Raw genomic sequence first — 20,010 nt, 5'->3', positions numbered from 1 at the left:
ATCGCCGCGGAGAAAGTGCCCCGGGACTGTGACCCCCGCGCCGGGGGGCGGGCGCAGGGCGTGGCTGAGACGCAGGAAGATGCCGCGATGGGACCGGGAAAAAACCACCGACCCCAAAACACCCACTGTGTTTCTCAAACTGACTTCCCCGGTAGCGGCCGAAGGACCCCAAAGGCTGCATGGCGCCCCCCTGGCCCCCACCCGCCGGGGCGTCGCCTCGCGTGGGTGGGCTTCGCGTTCCCTCCGGGGTTTCAGAGCCACCACGTGACTTCCACGAAGCGCGGGGCGCCGGCGGAAAGTCGCATCAGGGGTGGATTTGGGACCCCGAGGTGCGGAGAGAGGGCGGGCAGAGGAGGAAACCAGGCGGGGGTGGGAGAAGGAGGGCGGGGCAGACGTGGGACGGGAAGGACCGCTGCCGGGACTGGCGCGCTGGGACACCCGGCCCACGCGCGGAGGAGCTGGAAGAGCGGGAAGCCCGAGGGGGCGGGGCTGGCGCGGGGCCGTGGGTGCGGCACGAGGATGCCCGCGGCGGGACAGCGCCCGTAGGTAGCCCCGTGGGCAGGGCGCGCTGGCGGGCCGGGCCGGAGGAGCGCCCGGCATGTCGCAAGGGCTCCCGGCCGCCGGCAGCGTCCTGCAGAGGAGCGTCGCAGCGCCCGGGAACGAGCCGCAGCCGCAGCCGCAGCCGCAGGTAGAGGGCGGGAGGCTCAAGGAGGGTCGTGGGGTGCAGGGAACCGGCGCGCCGCGGGGGGCGAGGAGGTGGGTGCCGGAGTTCCGTGGTGGTGACTGCGGAGGTGCAGAGGTTGCTGGTGCGGCCGGAGACAAGCAGAGGTAAGGCCGTGGGGGCGTAGGGGTGTGGGGGTGTGGAGGCGTGGGCGCGTGGGGGTGAGCCAGGGACCCCGGCGTACGCACAGTGTCCGCGGCGGCTGGAATGGCTCCTGCGCCCTCTGGGAGGAGAAGCCCGAGGGCGCCCACGCCTGGCTGGGCCGGGCATGGCCGGTGCTCCCTGGCACGTGGGCTCCGCACTGCCCTGGGGGCCGCCCCATCCTCGCGCAGCCAGCGACTACCACCCCACCGCCCGCGCCTGTAGGCCCTCCGGGCTTCCCCGGGGATGGGCTGCCGAGGGAATGGAGAAAGCGGGACTGGTCAGCCTGGGCGGGGGGACCTACGAAGGGCCGACTCCGCCCGCAGCTGGTGGAAACCCTTTGCCCCTTCCCAGTTCGCTGTCCCCTAACAACGTTTACAGCTGAGCACTCAGGAAACAGACCAGGCTGGCCACAGGGACGGCCATCTGGAAACTTTGCCTGGGTCTTGGCCACCTGCCTTACGACGAAGACTGGGTCTTTTCATCCTTACTCCCCACCTTCCCAATTCAGCGCGGGCACATGTCATCCGGTGACGCTGGAGTGTCACAGAGATCTGAGTTTGGGCTTCGGCTTTGCCACACACAGGCTGAGCAGCCTTGAGCAATTTGTTTAACCTCTCCGACCCTCCGTTTCCCCATCTGTAAAATGAATATAATAACATCGTTCTCTCAGGATCTTTGAGACTGAATCAGATACGGTTAATAACGTAATACTATCTCTAACTTTTGCTCACCTCTTTCTGTCTTGACTAAATGTTTCTGCTGGGTTGGCAGGTGTGATCATGGTGATGAGTCCAGTTTAGAGTCAGCTCCCCGAGGGCAGTAGGCAGGCTGCTTTCTTGTGCTAGTGACTTTTTGATTACGGAGAGCAGAGGCATGAAAAGCACTATGCAGAATACATTTTTTTTTTTTTTTTAAGTAGCAACTTCAACAAAAGCAGGTAACTTCTTGAGGGCATACTGTGTGCTGGGAGCTTTAGGACAAAATCTCATTTCATCGTATCCCAATCCTAAACATTAGGCTGATTGCACCAAGTCTGCAGAGTTCACTGACCCTTTGTTTAGGGCTTGTATCCCCAGTGTCTAGGACAGTGTCTGGCACATGGTGGGTGCTCAGTTAATACCTATTGAAAGAATGAATGAATTATGCCTGCAATAAATAAGAAAACTGAAAATTTAGAGAATTTAAACCATTTACACAAGGCCTTGTTGACACTAAGAGACAAAACTAGGATCAGTGTGATTCTAAAGCTAAAGAGCTGTCTTCTAACCACATGTTCCCCTGTAATGTTCTGGTTTTGTTTATCAAGACTTCTTTGCCTCTCTAGAAGACTGTATTTTCATACTTTGTTTCCTTAAGCTTCTATTTGCTATATATGTTATTTATTCTTCTCCTTTTTATACCGTTATAAAAAATTCTTACCTGCAGTAACTTGGGAAGATGTGTGTCTTATTTGGAATACAGGACAAGATCAAATGATAACTGAAAATATCCATTTTTGTGTTATTAATATTTGCATTCCATGAATATTAATAACTGAGTGGTTTTCCTGTATTTGTACCTCTTGGCTCTTAAACTCTGTAAGTGTGGTATTTTTCCCGCTTGGTGGTGTCTTCTCTTGGGGTTCTAGAAAGCAAATACTGCTCTACTTTTTCATGTTTTCTATAACTGATTGAAGTGTTTTTACCACGGTCAGTACATTTTTCCGCCTGTTTCATGATCACTCTTGAGGGATTTGACTGAATTTGGTTAAATCTTACGTATAGCTAACAGCTTTCAAGACACATCAAAAATTTGCTTTCTGATTCACTCTGACTTCTGAAACAAAATGTCAGCCAAGCATTGTTCAAATGAGTACATTGTCAGTGGGGTTTAAGATCATTTGGTGTGTTGGTAGAGTTATGTGGTTGCAATTAGTTATAAGTGTAATCATGATTTGCATGCAGCATCAAAAGTACCTTTCATGCGTGGTGGTGTAAGGACTAGCAAACAGCAAGTTCCAGATAGCAGATCTCTCCACCACCCCCTGCCCCCGCCCAGCTTTCCAGTCTCAGATGGACAACATTGACACCACAGCTCTTCCAGGCACACGCCCTGTGGGCTAGAGGTTTATGAACGTTGGTTTGGAGACCAACAGACCTGAGTTCCACTTCCCACTCACCCACTTGGTGGCTGTAATACCTGGAGCAAGGTCCTTAACCCCTCTGAGTTTCTTATTCCTCATCTTTTAAACAGTAGTCACACCACACACTTCACACACTCACATGGTGAGTGCTCCTGGGCAGGGGGTTGTTGTGAGCCCATTGATGTAGCAACTAGTGCTGCTGTCTACTGCAAAGCAAATGGTGAAGCTCTGTGAACAACGCTGAGTGACGAGACAGGGCAGTGAAGGGTAAGGCGAGGGGCCACAACATCACGCCCACCCAATGTTTTTCCCCAGAGCCCTGAGGATGATGACAGGAAGGTCCGAAGGAGAGAAAAAAACCGAGTTGCTGCTCAGAGAAGTCGGAAGAAGCAGACCCAGAAGGCTGACAAGCTCCATGAGGTGAGACCGTGGTAGGGACAAGCCACCTGAGAGCCACACCACCTCTGCACTTGCACGGGAGTGGGGGTGTTGGTATCACTGTTCTCTTTATCACGATTTCAGCAACACTCATATCTAATTTCTGCCAGGTCCTTCCAGCCCAGTGTTCTCTCTGTTTGCTCACACACATGTTCATTTCTCCCTCATCCACCAGGTGCTTCTCATGTTCAAGTTTCTTTCGTTATAAAACAAAACAAAGCCTCTTCTGGACCCTGATTCACTTTCAAGTTCTTGCTCCATTTCTTTCCTTCCCTTACATCCTTGCTTCTTGTTTTGCTTTTTTTTTTTTTCCCCCTCCAAAGTAATCCCTTAACATCCTTGCTTCTTAAAAAAGAGTAGTTACACCTGTTGTCTCTGTGTCCCGGGTTCCTGGTTATTCCCCAATCCTCTGTGATTTAATTTCTGCTACCTCCTCTCCACCTGACACACATATATGCGCACATAGACACACACATCCACACATGTACCCAACGTGCATGTGTACACACACACACACCCTACAGAAGCTGCTCCCACTGCAGCCACCTGTGCCCTGGCACTGCCCTATCCAGGACCCTCTTTCTGGTCTCATCATCCTTTACCTTGTTAGAACATTTGACACTTTGGACCCATCTCTTCTTAAAGTTTTCCTCTCTTTTGCTTCTAAAAGACCACATTTCCTAGTTTTCCTGATCCTCTTCACCAATTTTCTTTTCTCCATTTCTTTGTTAGCCTTCTACCCTCTATTTCCTTAAATGTTGGTGGTGACGAGTGTTTCAAACTCTGCCCTTTGTTTTTTCTCACCCTGGGAGACTTAATCTATTAATCTGTTCTCCCAGCATCAGCTCCCAACATTGATTACTCCAGGCAGGCCCTCTGTCCTGGACCCTAGACCCCATAACTTCAGCGTCTGCTGAGCTGTTTCCCCATGGGTCCACTGCAGGCTGCTGTGATGTACCACATCCATAAAAGAGTGTTATTATCCGTTTACCCGGAGACTTTCTCTTCTCATTGTCTTCAAACTGTAGTTAATGGAGCAAACCATCTTTCTTATCACTCAAATCAATAGCCTAGGATTTATCCTAAGCCATTCCTTTTCCCTCCACCCTGATGCGTACACCTGCATAATCCTGCCGTTGGGACCTGGGGCTGCTCCATACCAGGAACTGGCCTCAAAAGCATCCGAGGATCTTTTTGATTGGAATGGGCTACCATTCCATGTTCTTGTCTTTGTCGGGGTTGGTGTGCATAATTAAAGATTTTAGTTTAGCTCTTTCCTGCCATACTTTCTTATTTTTTTGAGACAGGATCTTGCTCTGTTGCCCAGGCTGGAGTGCGATGGCATGATCATGGCTTGCTGCAGCCTCCACCTCCCAGGCTCAAGCAATCGTCCAACCTCTACCCTTAATTTTGTCTTTTGTTTTGTTTTGTTTGTTTTGAGACAGAGTCTCACTCTGTTGCCCAGGCTGGAGTGCAGTGGCACAATCTCGGCTCACTGCAACCTCTGCCTCCTGGGTTCTAGAGATTCTCCTGCCTCAGCCTCCCGAGTAGCTGGGACCACAGGTGCCCGCCACTACGCCCAGCTAATTTTTTGTATGTTTAGTAGAGATGGGGTTTCACCATGTTGGCCAGGCTGGTCTCATCCTCCTGACCTCATGATTCGCCCACCTCAGCCTCCCAAGTGCTGGGATTACAGGCATGAGCCACCGCGCCCGGCCATTTTTGTAGTTTTGTAGAGATGGGGTTTTGCCATGTTGCTCAGGGTAGTTTCAGACTCCTGGACTCAAGTGATCCACCTGCCTTGGCCTCCCAAAGTGTTGGAATTACAGGCATGAGGCATTGTGCTAGGTCTCCTGCCATGCTTGTCTCAGCAAGGCCATTCTGGGGCACTGGCAACATGAAGACTCTGAGGTGTGTTGGGGAAAGGAGAGGAAAAGGGCAATCTTAAAACTCTAACAATGAACAAAGAACAAATTTAGAATGCACATACTCCACAGAGAGGTGACCTTCTGATATAAATTCACAGTGTGGCATAAATCATAAATGTCAGAGTCTTTCCTGAAGTAAGAAGGCTGGGCCCTCGAAGGAGGCTGGGATCTCTAGACTAGTGTCACGGAAGGTCCCTCCCAGCCTTCATCCTGAAGAATTTCCACAGAAGAATGGTAATGCCCTTTGCCTCCTTTCTTTCTTCCCCATTGCTCCTGAAGCAATTGTGATTCTAGCATCATGTTACCAAAATAGCCCCCAGGGGGGACCTGTGGCTCCCAGTTAGTGCATGGCCTTATATTCAGACCACGTGTGCTGCTGGATGGCCAAGGCATTACTCCTGAAGAAGCTCCTAGTCCCAGCCAGGTGCATTAATATTTTTAAAAACTAGTTTTAAAAACATCAGTTGTAAGTCTGGACTGAATATGTATCCAGAGGACAAGATCTTGGACAAGATCTTTCATGGAGCACGGTCAAGTAGATCCATTTCACAAATACCAAGCATTGCCATTGGGTCACAAAGAGAGGAGGAAGATCTCATGCCTTGCCTGTCGGTGGGAAACCTAGAATTTCCCAAGGAAAGGATGTTAATTTCCTACTGCTTCTGAAACAAACTGTCACACATTGGGTGGTTTAAAATTTGCTATCTTACACTGTCTTACAGTTTTGGCAGTCACACATCAGAAGTGGGTCACATTGGGTCAAAATGAAGATGGCAGCAGGGCTGCCTTCCTTCTGGAGGTTCTGGAGAAGATTCATTTTCTTGCTTTTTCCAGCTTCCGGAGGCTTCAGTGTTCCTGGGCTTATGGTCTCCTTCCATCTTCAGAGCCAGCAATGGCCAGTCGCGTCTTTCTCAGGCTGCAATACTCTGGTGCTGTTTCCATTGTCACATCTTCTCTGACTCCCCGACACCCCCTTTCACTTACAAGGACCCTTAGGATTGCATTGGGTCTGCCTGGATAATTCAGGATAGTCTCTCCATCTCACGCTTCTTAATCACATCCGCATAGTCCCTTTTGCCATGTAAGGTGACATAGTCACAGGTTCATGAGATTAGAATGTAGACTTCTGTGAGGGGTGGATCGATTATGCTGCCTGCCACAGAAGGTAATGTAAATACAGAACTTTACCACAGTATCAAGAAAAGTACCTGTATGAAGCGTTGGCTCTCTCGCACTTTCTGTCACTGCTGCATTTGATAACCGAGTGAACCAGGTGCCTGGGAACTTCAGAGTGGTGCCACGTTTACCCCTATCTGATCCCTCTTGGAACTGTAGGGTGGAGACCCCTTCTGTAGGGTCCCTGGCCTGTTCTCCAACCCAGAGACTGTGTTGCATGACAGTCATGCCAGCTGCCCTTTCCAGAAATGGGGCAGGTTGATCTGAAGTCCAGACCCTCCATGGAAGAGCACCCCCTTCGCCTGTCTCTCTGTGGGGCTGAAGGAATGGGTCAGGATTACACACCACTGGCAGATCACCTCAGCAAGGCCAGTTTTATTGAGAAGCACAAGGTCAAAGAGGCTAGGACAGCGGCTCCACCTGTATACAGACCCCAGAGCTGTAGCCCTCACCTTAGCTTCACTAGCTCCACACAAGTGTCGCTGGTCACAAGTGGGTGTGAGGAAGCAGGCAACTGGCTTAGGAAAATGGAAATATATCCCAAACCTTCTGCAGAACCAGAGGAACATCATTTCTGAACCGAATCATTACTCACGATGTGAGTAATCCCTTCCCCGTTCCTTCCAGGAAAGCATTGTAGCTGTAGGGATCATTGGATGATTAAATCTACTATTGGAGGCAAGGTATCTGGTTTAAAAATGGTGTAAAGAACCCTTTTGCCAAGCTCCAGTGAGTTGAGCACAGAGCACCTTGCACACTGCTTCTGGCCATGACAGCCCCTTAGGACCCCTGGACCTCCCAGGCCAATCTAGCATGGGGACACCATGCATAGGAACCTCCTCCTCAAATCTGGAGTGAGGCCAGCTCATTGGGAGACACCAGAGGGCCCAGAAAACAGCCACTGACAGCCACTGCCTGCTGCTCCCTGGAGACTGTGGTGCATCAAAAGGGCTTTCTTCAGCTGTTCCTCTATCCCACACTGCAGGGATTGCATTTCTGAATATCTCAAAGTAACTCAAGCTCTTTAGTTGCATTTCTTGCATATCGTGAGGGGGGATATTTGGAGCAAACGTGTTTAAAGTTTCCACTTTTTGACCAGGCACAGTGGCTTATGCCTGTGATCCAAGCTCTTTGGGAGGCTGAGATGGGTGGATCACCTGAGGCCAGGAGTTTAAGACCAGCCTGACCAACATGGCGAAACCCCATCTCTACTAAAAATAGAAAAATTAGCCGGGTATGGTGGCGTGTGCCTGTAGTCCCAACTACTCGGGAGGCTGAGGCAGGAGAATCGCTTGAACCTGGGAGGCGGAGGTTGCAGTGAGCCAAGATCGCACCACTTCACTCCAGCCTGGGCAACAAGAGTTTCCACTTTTCTCTGCTCACCTCACTCACATACTCCACCTGCACTTGAGCCTCTGGTTTTTTGGGTTGTTTTTTACTCTTTGGTCTTCCTGGTTTTTTAAAAAAAATATGGAACACTTTATGAATTTGCATATTATCCTTGCGCAGGGGCCATGCTAATCCCTGTATCATTCCAATTTTAGTGTATGTGCTGCTCAAGTGAGCACTTGAGCCTCTGTTGCCTCCAATGCCCTGAGAAACTTGCTCCAACTGCAGCTCTTAGGAGTTTTTCGGCCACCTCCCTCCCCTCCTTGTTCTCCATCTCCAAATGCCTAGGAGTGTCCGTCAAGGCGAGACCTCTGTGGAGGGGAGGATGGGGGAAGAGGCTGCACAGGCCAAGCCAGAGAGGCAGGGGCTGGGGTTCCCCTTCACGTAGAGTTTTCTGGGCAGTGGTTGCTGGCCGTTGGACTATGGTGATGAGAAGCGGTTCTTAACATGTGTCTGCAGACCTCAGAGTTCACTGTGGGCTTTCAAATCATCCCTCCAACCCGCTCACACCTCCCGTGGGGATTTTGACCTGCATTCATCTCTGAACACTAGGCGCATGCCAAAGTCCACACTGGCAAATGAGAACCAAAGTGAATAGGCAGGGTCTCCTCTCACCCAGGCTGAAAGGTGGCTCAGAAGTGGGTCAGACTGGTTCGACCAGACACCCCAAAGGTGTAAGACTGAGAAAGAATTTTGAGTCAGAAAAGGAAAGCAGCAGTGCCATCCTGAGGAGCCCCAAATGTCACAAACTGATGAATGACTTGGGCAATGTGATTGTGTTGTGTGTCACCATGGCTTTTTCAGATATTGCATGTTCTAAGAGGAAGCTTCATGCCAGCACCCATGTGGCTTAGAAACTGATTATGACACTCATTTTTACAGCCCTTGCTGGTAACACAGTTTTTCTGCTGGGAAGTGCATCAGTGAAGGCTTGGGATTAGACTTATTCTAAAGTACTGAGCTCTTACAGCCTCTTACTTCTGGTAACCATCATGGGGAAATCTGGACCCAGACCCTGCCAACTAAACGCAGAATTGCTGATGCTACAAGAGAGCTGCAGTTGACCTTGAAGTTAGGAGTCAGATCCCAAGTCTGTGTGACCTTGGAAAAGTCACTGTACCTCTCAGAGCTTTAGTTTTCTAATTTGTGAAATGGGGTCTGTGTGTGGCTGTGGCCTCCTGGTGACCTGTTCCTACTTCTTTCCTTATCACTGTGGTTGTCATCTCTGCTCCCTGGTACTCACTTCTTTACCAGTCCTTGATCCTGTCTTTAGCCTCAGAGGCACCCTGGACCCTGCGTATCCCTAGGCAGCCCCTTGATCCCGGTCACTTGCTCCTAGATGCCCAGAACAGGGTTTCTCAGCCTCAACACTGTTGATGCAGCATAATTCCTGGTTGTTGGGGATCTGTCCTCTGTGCTGTTGGACGTTGAGCAGCATCCCTGTCCTCTAGCTACATGATGTAGTAGCACCCCCCACCAGCTGTGATAACCCAAACTGTCTCCATACACTGCCAGTGTCCCCTGCTGACTGCCACAGTTGCCCTACTTGAGATCCACTGCCGTAGGCAGCTTCATTTCTGAGGCAGAACTGGGATCCACAGTGATTTCACCACCTCTAATTTTTAGGTGTCTGCTTTGAAACTGTCCCGGCAAATACCCAGAGAGGGAGTACAGCAACCTCAAACCCTCGTGTAGCAAAGGATTTGGAACTTGGCAGAATTAGAGCCAGACGGGTCATATTTTTGGAAATAATGAAGGGTTTAATGTTCTTTGCTTGCTTTTTGTTTGCGTTTACTCCAGGAATTTCTTCTGGGTGTGAGGTGGGTTTCATTTCTTCCCCCTTTTGCTGCTATTCGGTGTTCTCTGGCCTCTTCTTTCTTCCCTCCCAGCTCCTCTTTTTGTTTTCATAGGACTGGTCTCACCTAAAGATTTTGACTTCTTCTCTTCTTGTTATTCCCTCAGCTCAATAAAAGTCCCTCAGCCGGTTTATAAGTAAAGCTTAAATCCTGGAAGAGAAAGTCCCTGTGGAGAAGGCAGATGAGGGGCCCATGGGGCACCTGTGACGGGAAGCTCTGACGACTCTGAGCAGGGGTTGGGGGAGGGCAGGGGACCTCAGGGAAGCCTCAGGCCACAGGGCTGCGCACACGGCTTCCAGAGACAAAGCTGCGAAGCTCAGAGCCTCTTGCTGTGGAATTCAGTATATGTAGAAAGGCAGCTTGGAATATTCTACCAAAGGAAGAGGGCTTCTTGTCCTTCGGAATCTACTTAAAATGTTAACATGTTGGAACTATTCAAATGTACTCTCCATTTTACTTGAAAGTGAAGGGCATTTCCAGCTGCAGGGTGGAGTGTGTGTGAGTGTGAGTGCTTATGTGAAAGTGAATGTGTGGCGTGTGGATGTGAGTCTGTGAGTGTGTGTGACTGAGTGTGTGAGGTGTGTGTATGTGTGCATGACTGTGTGACTGTGTGTGTGTACATGTGTGAGAGTGTGTGTATGAGAGTGAATATGTGTTTGCAGACGTGTGTGAGTGTGTGGGTGTGTATCTGTGTGAGTGTGTGTGGCTGTGTATGAGTGTGTGTGTGTATGTGTGCGAGAGTGTGTGTGAGTGTGTATGAGAGTGTGTGTTTGTGGACACATGTGTGACTCTGTGTATTTGCGTGTGTCTTTGAGGGCTATAAGATCAGATTTCTTTAGTGATACTCCCTTACAATTACTACTCAGAAAGTGTGAAGAGTAACACAATTGGGCCCTGAGCTTGGGAAATGCATGGTGTGCATGATACAACAAAGCCTTACTATAAACTACAAATGAATGAAAACATTTCAGCAAGATTTAAATGAGATTGCCAGCCTAGAGAGGGTCTCTATTGGCATGCTGTAGAGCTCTGCTATTGGCTATTTATTGTAGAACTTATTAATGACTTGGATGAAGAAAAGGAAGACCTGCATGTTAAGTTAGTGGATGGCTTAAAGCTGTGTGCTATCATCATTCATGAGACAATGCAATTGAGATTCAAAAAGATTTTGTGATTTTGCTGGGCTGGAAGATGTCCAAATAAGGAATGAAATTCAGTGGAGATGGAAGTAAAACCCTACCCTTAAGCCCCGTAGCATCCATCATCATCCAAGGACAGACAAAGAAGCAGCACAGGCAGACAAATCTTGCATTTCTCTGCAGGCTCAGGGAGAATCCTCAGCAGCTTGGGCCCAGCACAGGAGAGGTCACTGCCACACGTTTGCGCTTGGCATGGTCTCCAGAACCATGCATTGCATCCTGGGAGCAACATTTTCTGAGATATTCTGGCAAATTGGAGTGTGTGTTGATGAGGGTCCCCAGAAGGGCAAAGAAAAGCCTGATGCAAGGAACTCAGAGGACCTGAGACAACTGAGTTCAGAGAATACGTAAAGGGAAGTGGTACGGGGCTGTATCCTAACATTTCAAGAAGTGTGATGTTGAAAAAAGCATTGGATCTACTAGGTGTGGTTCTATTAAATAGAACCAAGCCCAATAGGTACATTTGAAAGTGGAAGAGTTTGGATCAGTACAAATAAGAGCTTTTTCTTTTCTTTTCCCTCCCTTCCTTCCTTCCTTCCTTCCTTCCTTCCTTCCTTCCTTCCTTCCTTCCTTCCTTCCTTCCTTCCTTCCTTCCTTCCTTCCTTCCTTCCTTCCTTCCTTCCTTCCTTTCTCTCTCTCTCTCTCTCTGTCTCTCTCTCTCTCTCTCTCTTTCTTTCTTCTTTCTTTTTTGTGTTGGAATCTTTCTCTGTTACCCAGGCTGGAGTGCTGTGCTGTAATCATGGCTTATTGCAGCTTCGAAATCCCAGGCTCAAGCAATCCTCCTGGCGGAGCCTCTCAAGTACCTGGGACTATAGGTGTGCATCACCATGCCTGGCTAATTAAAAAAAAATTTTTTAGAGATGGGGTCCCACTGTGTTGTCCAGGCTGGTCTCAAACTCCTGGCCTTAAGTGATCCTCCCACCTTGACCTCCCAAAGTGCTGAGATTACAAGCTTGAGTCACCATGTCCAGCAAAGAGGATTTTTCTTTTTTCTTTTTTTTTTTTTTTTTTGAGACGGAGTCTCGCTCTGTCGCCCAGACTGAAGTGCAGTGGCGCAATCTCAGCTCACTGCAAGCTCCGCCTCCCAGGTTTACGCCATTCTCCTGCCTCAGCCTCCCGAGTAGCTGGGACTGTAGGCGCCCACTACTTCGCCTGGCTAGTTTTTTGTATTTTTTAGTAGAGACGGGGTTTCTTTTTGTATTTTTTAGTAGAGACGGGGTTTCACCATGTTAGCCAGGAAGATCTCGATCTCCTGACCTCATGATCCACCCATCTCGGCCTCCCAAAGTGCTGGGATTACAGGCTTGAGCCACTATGCCCAGCCTCTAAAGAGGATTTTTCTGGTAGAGCAGCCCAGAAATGACAGTCTGTCCACTGAGGGCAGGAGTGCCCAGAACAAGTTGGATACGGATGGTTTCTACATTGTGTGGATTGGGCTAAGGTTTCTCTCTGATCCCCTGCAGTTCTACGCCTCTGTAAACTCTGATGGGGAGGACACTGAACAGGTGAGTGCTGGAGCAAAGCCAAGGCAAGGGATGTTTTCGTTTGTTTGTTAGTGCAATCAACAAACATTTGTTGTGTTCCAGGTACTGTTCTAGGTGCTGGGAGTATAGCTGTGAACCCAACAGAGATCTTTGGAAGCACATCAGCATTTGGGGGAACTAACTGTACAGGGGCATGAGGGAGCTTTTTGGAGTGATGGCAATGTTCTGTGTATTGATCAACACAGGTGTATACATTTGTCAAAACTCACTGGATCGTACTTAAAATAGATACATTTTATTTTATGTAAGTTATACCTCAATAAATAGTTTCTCCCAGTGGGAGGGGAGAGACACTCATCAAATGGACAAATACCTGAATATCTGAGTGGTGGAGGAGACATGCGTAACGAGACAGCTTTCATGGGCAGGAGGCAAGCAGCGCAGCACAGGAGGACGGAGGAAGGGAACACCGCATCAGAAATGATGTTGCCCATTCTTTGTCTCCTCCAGGAATATGAGTGCCTGGAGCAAGAAAACACCATGCTGCGGAGAGAGATTGGGAAGCTGACAGAGGAGCTGAAGCACCTGACAGAGGCACTGAAGGAGCATGAGAAGATGTGTCCGCTGCTGCTCTGCCCCCTGAACTTTGTGCCAGTGCCTCCCCGGCCGGACCCCGTGGCCGGCTGCTTGCCCCGATGAAGCCAAGGACACTCCTCTGCCCAACGAGGAGCCTTGGTCATTTTCATACCAGGGAGGAAGGGTTTCCCTTCACAATTGTATACAGGGGGCACCTGTGGCCAGGCCTCCTCCTGGGAGCTCCAGGACTAGCCAGCTGTGTTCCCTGCAGACTGGGCTCAGCATGACATCCAACAGGCGCAAGACTCACAGAGCCCTTGTGCAGATCCAGCATGGAGGCCACCCTCAGGAATGACTTTTCATCCACCCTGGCAGCTATTAGGTTCTGCTGTTATGCAGAGCCATTTCCTCTAGAATTTGGATAATAAAGATGCTTATTGTCTCTCCCTTCTCCAGTTCTTGGAATTTAGAGGCACAATACACTTCCTTTTCCTGAAGAGGTCATCTTCTGTCCTCTCTGGGTGTTCTGTGGCTCATGGGTCTTGCTTCCCTGCCTGGCTACTCTCCCACAGCCACCTCCATGGCAGACAGGGGAGGTGGCTTTAGGGGGCTGTGTTGGAGCATAAACCAATGGGACTTCTTGCCACTTCTAGGCCTTCAGAAGTCTTTGACCCAGCTGGGTCACAAAGGTGCATGCTGGGTGTGACCCGTGTCTTTGTCATGCTCTGCACAGCCTTCCACCTTGGTCAACTCTCACACCCATGCTGGACTTGCGTGGGACATTTTCTATTCCAGATTGGTTTTCTCAACTGCACCATCCACTCCCAGGCCACCTTCTTGTTCTATAGTAGGTGTAGGATGGGGGAGAAACTTTGTATTAGTCTGAGTCACAACAGAGTGGAGAAATTTGTCTCTTTATTTAAACAAATATTTGGGTAGATGAGAAGAGCAATTTCTTTTCAAAAAGCCCTGTCTGCCCGACTCTCGTCTTTTGGGAAAAGCAGAACCAAGCCAGGTTGAAGTTGGCCCCAGCAAGGAAAGCCAACTGGGAAGACACTTTCCATCCTCCAATTCTCTTTTTCCCTGGAAGAGACGTGGTTCTGGAGGGTGGAGCCATTCCATCATAAAGGGAACAAGAAATGGGAACAGAAAGGAAAGTGCTTGGTTGTAAATGTAGATGGTTAAAGAACAAAAGAAACAAGAAAGAAATAGAAGGCAGCCCCCTCCCAGGGGTGAAGGACTTGCTGACTCTGGGCTACTCCTCTCAACGCCCCCTTTCCTAGGGAATGTTCCCCTTCCTACTGGAGGCCTGCCTGGTCTCTAACACTCACAGGCTGAAGGCTGCAAACTTGCCCTTGTCAGGCGTGTTGGAAGGCTGCTGTTAGCGAACAGAACTCTTGCCTGCTGGGAGTTCAGGGGCAGAAAGCATGATGCAAGATTTTAGAACAAGAGACATTAAAATAATTCATTCTGACCCCTCCACTTTGCAGAGAAGGGGCTCAGGTGCAGCGAGGGGAAGAGACTTGCTCAGGGTCCCCCATGGGTGAGCAGCAGAACAAGGCTGAGACCTCAGGTGGTCTCCCACCTGATCCTCTGTGAATTGAGTCAGATTGATGCAACAAGGAGATAAACTGGGTGCGGCTCAGCTAGTGTCGAAATGTGGCCTGTCTTTTCTTCTGCACGGTTCAGATGAGCACCCTGTCTGTGGTGGTGGACTTAGAGCCGGGGCCCCAGGAGTCTCTGCAGCGGTGAGTAGGAACATATGAAGTGTGTGCCTGGCACATGCAGGAGTTTTGCTGCTGCTGACTTTCAACTCCAGGAATTTGTGGCCTCCAGGAGTCTCAACTTGATCCTGCAGAACTTCCAAGTTCTCCAGGCTTGTGGACCCCTCTGACTGACCCGACTTCCAAAATCCAGCTGTCCTGACTGTCCACTGACCTGCTCTGACCCTTGTGGTCATTGCTGTTCTACTGTATGTTCTCCTACTCCACTGCTAACTCCAGGGTGTCCAGGCCAGCTGGCCCCATTGGCCTGCTTATCCGTAAGCCCTATCCAGCCTGACCTCAGGTAATCCCCTGGCTCCACGTCATAATCCTCATTAGTCCCCTAGCTTCCATTTGAGTAGAAGGCCTTGCCATCCCCCAGCCCCTCTACTCTGGCTGGGAGGCTGGGGAGGAGAGGGTCCATGGGGGATGAGGCAAAGGACTATGTCCTGGAGGTGACGGTGTATCACTTCCCCACAGTTCAATGGCCGAACTCGGTCACCTGGCCCCATCCAGCTACAAGGGAGGTCAGGAAATGAAATTTAGCCAAGGGCTCAGTAGGAGGAAGAACTGGGTTTGGTGAATATCTGTCAGGCTCTATCATAGGATCCAGCCTTTTTCTCCCACCCTCTCACTGAAATTGCCTCCTTGGAGTTTACCAGTAAGCTCTGGTTAGTAAATCTAACGGTCACATCTCACGTCTTATTTTCTTTTACTTCCCAACAGCCTATGACAATGGCTTTTACCTTTGTTCTTTGTTCTATCTGCTTCTTCTTAGCCACCATCTATCTCTACGTTGATAACTTTCCCATCTGTATCCAGAGCCCAGTTATCTCTCTAAGGGGCAGCCCTGTGGATCCATCCAACTGCCTGTTAGGTGTCTCTCAGAGGATGTTTCACGGCACATCCCACTCAATGACTCAACATGGCCCAAGATACACTCATGATCTCATTGTCTTCCCCTCAAACATGCTTCTTAATCTGTTTTTACCTATTTAATCAAGGGTCCATCACCCACCTGGCTAGAAACCTATTGATTTCTCTATGGTCCCAAGCTAATCTACCAAGTCCTGTCCATTGTGTCTCCTAAATGTCTCCCAGATCCAGCTGCTTTGCTGCAATATGTTAATTGCTTTATCTGTGATCGAGAACTTTATTCAAATTAGCCACTGAATCAGGTGTCCTCCTCCCTAGCTGCTGTGTTGAGCTTGAGGTTGAGCTTGAATTTTGGGAGGATCAAGACTGCCTCTACTTTCAATGTGAAAGCAATACATTTGGAAGAAGGGAACCAAAACTAAGGCAGCCCATAGTGCTGAGGGTCATGTCCCCTCCGAGATAACTGGAGACGGGACCAGAGTCCTGAAAAACAAATGTCCCCTGGGCTACTCCTACCTGAAAAAGTAAAAATTCTGCAGAGTATAAGCCTGAGAAGGTGCTGTATTCTTCCAGGAGGGACTAGGGGAGTAGACAAGCTGCTGAGGACTGGATTTGTGTGGTTCTATTCGTACTGCTGCTGGGCACCAGGCCTTGTGCTGGGCATCTGTATCTCAAGTCTCAGAGTGGCTGCCTGCTGGGTTTGGAAGGAAGGCAGCCTGAGAAAGGCCCCCTCGGCATAGAAAGTGTCAGAGAGGGAGGAAGTCCTTCCTTCACACCCACACAGTCACACCACTTCCTGTCCACAATCCTGCCCTATATTGCACCAGCCAGCCTTGAACCTTGGGGTTTCCATTCAGTAATCAGGACCCAGTTTTGACCCCAGATCTTGGTAAAGAATGATGACTTTAACAGACAGGAAAGCGAGAGTCCCAAAAGCCCCTCTCTTCTTTCCCACCAATGCTAGGGTCTCCGCCACCCAGGGGGGTATTTACTGACACAGGGCTGTGGGCTTTGCCCCAGCAAGAACTAGAGAAAAAAAAAAAAAGGGAGGCCCCAGCTCTCAGTGAAACACCTTCCCTCCCTTGAGGTCCAAGAAGTCCTGGCAGGGTCATCTGTGCTGCATGAAGGAGGCTTGTAGAAGAGAGCCAGGGAGCAAAAAGAAAGAAGCAAGAATGGAGAGGAGGAAGGGAAGGAAAGAGGGATGGAAAAGGGAAGGAGGGAATGGGGATCCTTGTTCTCTGAATCTAACTCATCCCTTCTCCTGGGGAGGTTTTGCTGAATCCACAAGAGGGTATGCTGGGGGAAGTTCCCCCACACTTCCATAATGCTGCATAATTTGAGGTTTGAGGGTGTGGCCAACCAAGGCCCGAGTCTCTGGAAACTGCTGTATGCTTGGAGTCATGGGAACTTTTCTGGAGTGCCCATTTGGAAATGGACTACCTTGATGAAAGTGTCCCACCCTATCTAAGTGAGTCAAAGGAGATAGGTGTGGTCAACACCACCACCATGGACATCGTCACCATTAGCGTGACCCACACCAAAAGTTTGTATTTAGCAGTGGTGGTGCTCTTGGCATGGCATGCTTGAAGGGCTTGAACCCCTAAGTCCAAGGCTGTGTTCATTACAAACTGCCCCTTGAAACAGCTCACCTGCTCTCTTGGCTGTTCTAGCATCACCTTTCTCTGGTATGATATTCTTAAGAAGACTAGAAATATCATCACAGATCAGAACAAAGGCTACTAGACCAGAATTCTAACCACAGCCCTGAGGGAAAGTGCAAGGGAGAGTCCATTGTTTGCATTCTACCACACCATCCTGAAAGGCCAGAGATGGGCTCTGGAACTTCCCTGATTTCCCTTAATAACCTGCTACTTATCTATTCATTTCTTCGTCAAGACTCATCTAGAACTGGGTTTTCAGTTGCCTTGTGTAGGATATAAGCTTCTGCCGTGCTCTGAATTGGCCCCTGTGTTGTCTGAACTTGAGGGTGGCAGGTTGTTGAACAATGTGTAATCATTACTGTTGCCCAGAAGCCTGAGAGGAAGGACCATTTTCCAAGCATCCTCAGCTTTCACAGAGCTTCCTTAGGCTTTCCTTCATGCTAATGGTAAGACCAAAAAGTACCTTCCAGAATGTCACAAACCCAGAGAAGGCTCAATTCACCAGGCAGTACTTTCTGAAATTGAGAAAGCAAGAAAGTTTGAGAAACACCAGTGGCGGCCAGCAACCTGAGGCTGAGAGTGGAAAGAATAAATGAAAGTACCTCCCAGAAGTTATTTAATTGTTATAGCTAATTTGCAAATTAGCTGTAACCATTTGGAATATGGAATCTTTATTAGTCATAAATTATTTATGCTAATCATAAATAATGTTAATTATAAATATTTAAATATTAATCATTTATGCAAATTATAAATAATCATATTACTTTCAATAAACTAATTTTTATAAAAATAAATACTAATAAGATAAAATAATTAAAATACTGATTAGTTATTCATTTACAAATTATTGTTCAAACAATGAAAGGTTACGTCCCCATTGTGTACATCGTGGGGAAACAAGACACACTAGAGAAAGACATATCCCCCACCCACATACACCTGAAAGGTCCCCTTGTCGTACCGCTTCCGAAATCTCACCTCCAGACCTGTCTCATTTTGATTAGAGGAAATCTAATGCTCTCCACCATCTGGTCTGAACAAGGAACATGCCTACTGAGATTGTAAGCGACAGGTCAGAGAGTGTTTTATTCATTCCTATATGCCTGGTTGCTTAGCACCATGCCTAGCACATGGTAAGCACTAAAAAAAAAAAAAAAAAAAAATCTGTGTGACTGACTGACTGAATGGGTACTCCCTCCCTAGTTGTCTTCATCCCAGGTAAGCCTTTACCCCCTACTCCAATCCCTACAAAATCACTTTCATATTTGTGATATGAATTTCTTATTGTTGTTTCCCCATTTAAGAGCATGGACATAACCTACTTTCTTTTCTCCTAGAATTCATCATCGAGGTCAGTTTGCCTGTTGTAAATGTGGAGTTCCCATAAATTAGCGAAGACATTGCTTAAGAAAGGCCTTGTAATAACAGTGATGAAAGTGAAAATAGGCTGATGATGACGATGGAGATGTGAGACAGAAATAGACACAGGACACAAATCTCTTCAGTTGTTAACTTTAATTTCATTTAAATGCTGTAAATACAGTTATCACATTTCTATCTCTTCTACATCATTACCATGTAAGTCCTTAATATTTGCTTAGGATTACTTCATTTATCATGTGTGCACAGGGGAGTTGGGTACACAAATGACCCGTGGTCCTGGCCAGAGGAGACAAAAAGCAAGAGAATTTGACAGGCTGGCCATGTAGGGAAAATGTGCAAGAGGTAACTATGCACTGTCTAGAGGACACCCCTCAAGCTATCTGATAAGAATCTTGCAGTGTCTTTGAGCTTTGACAACTCTGTCAATTGTAGCTGATTCATAACAATGCAAAGTCATTATCTATAGACATGCAAATTATGTCCTCCTGTAGATGATCAATTTATTTTCCTTCCTTTCCTTTGGAAAGACCAATTTGCCTCCATTTGCACGTTCATGATGATATTCCAAATCTGGAAACATGCCTGTTTTTCAGATTTTCTTTTGAACTGGTTACAACTGCTTGGCTCCCTCATTGATTACTGATTTCCAATAAATAAAAGTCTTAACACTTGTATATTTTGTATATAAATAAGAGCATGATTTTGCCTTTTTAAAAACATATTTTTAAACAGTGTCAAATGAAGCTAGTGTTTTTGGAAGATGTTTATTTACCCCCAAATGCACAGAGACACTGAGAAAGTCAGGGCATCATGTATTGACTGTGTAATTTCCAAGGAGCAGAGAGTCCCTGGCCACCTCACCTGTTCCGCTGTCCTGGGCTGCCTTATCCTGAATTAGGCCCTCCTATCTGCTATTCCTCCCCTTCATTTCTGTCCAACTCCTAAGTACCTTTAGGGCACACGCTAGACGCTGCTTCCTCAGAAGACTTCTGTGATCTCTGACAAATTTGATCAGAGGCTTTTCCCATGTGCTTCCCTTGACTCTGAATCACAGCATGCATCCCATTATATTGGTTGGGTTTTTTTGTTTGTTTTGTTTTGTTTTGTTTTGTTTTGAGACAGAGTCTTACTCTGTCACCAGGCTGGAGTGCAGTTGCACGATCTCAGCTCACTGCAACCTCAACCTCCTGGGTTCAAGCGATTCTCCTGCCTCAGCCTCCCAAGTAGCTGGGACTACAGGTGCGCGCCACCACGCCTGGCTAATTTTTGTATTTTTAGTAGAGACGGGGTT

The 20,010-nt window shown here is 48.3% G+C and overlaps 1 protein-coding gene across 1 annotated transcript; it reads left to right on the top strand.

Moving 5' to 3' along the window:
- The first annotated feature begins 385 nt into the window (after positions 1-385).
- BATF3 (basic leucine zipper transcription factor, ATF-like 3) lies at positions 386-13,528 on the top strand. The gene is made up of 3 exons (XM_011938600.1): positions 386-688; positions 3,303-3,407; positions 12,968-13,528. The coding sequence occupies exons 1-3, from the start codon at positions 599-601 to the stop codon at positions 13,154-13,156; spliced, it is 384 nt and encodes a 127-aa protein (XP_011793990.1). The 5' UTR covers positions 386-598; the 3' UTR covers positions 13,157-13,528.
- Positions 13,529-20,010: the final 6,482 nt, after the last annotated feature.

The sequence above is a fragment of the Colobus angolensis genome, unplaced genomic scaffold, assembly GCF_000951035.1.
Source record: "Colobus angolensis palliatus isolate OR3802 unplaced genomic scaffold, Cang.pa_1.0 Scaffold100, whole genome shotgun sequence".
In the NCBI taxonomy this organism is placed as follows: Eukaryota; Metazoa; Chordata; class Mammalia; order Primates; family Cercopithecidae; genus Colobus; species Colobus angolensis.
This window is presented reverse-complemented; position numbering and strand designations above follow the sequence as displayed.

Coding starts and splice junctions, on each gene's coding strand:
- BATF3 (XM_011938600.1), top strand. CDS start 599: ATGTCGCAAGGGCTCCCGGCCGCCGGCAGCGTCCTGCAGAGGAGCGTC. Junction 689..3,302: donor AGCCGCAGCCGCAGCCGCAG/GTAGAGGGCGGG, acceptor GTTTTTCCCCAG/AGCCCTGAGGATGATGACAG. Junction 3,408..12,967: donor AGGCTGACAAGCTCCATGAG/GTGAGACCGTGG, acceptor TGTCTCCTCCAG/GAATATGAGTGCCTGGAGCA.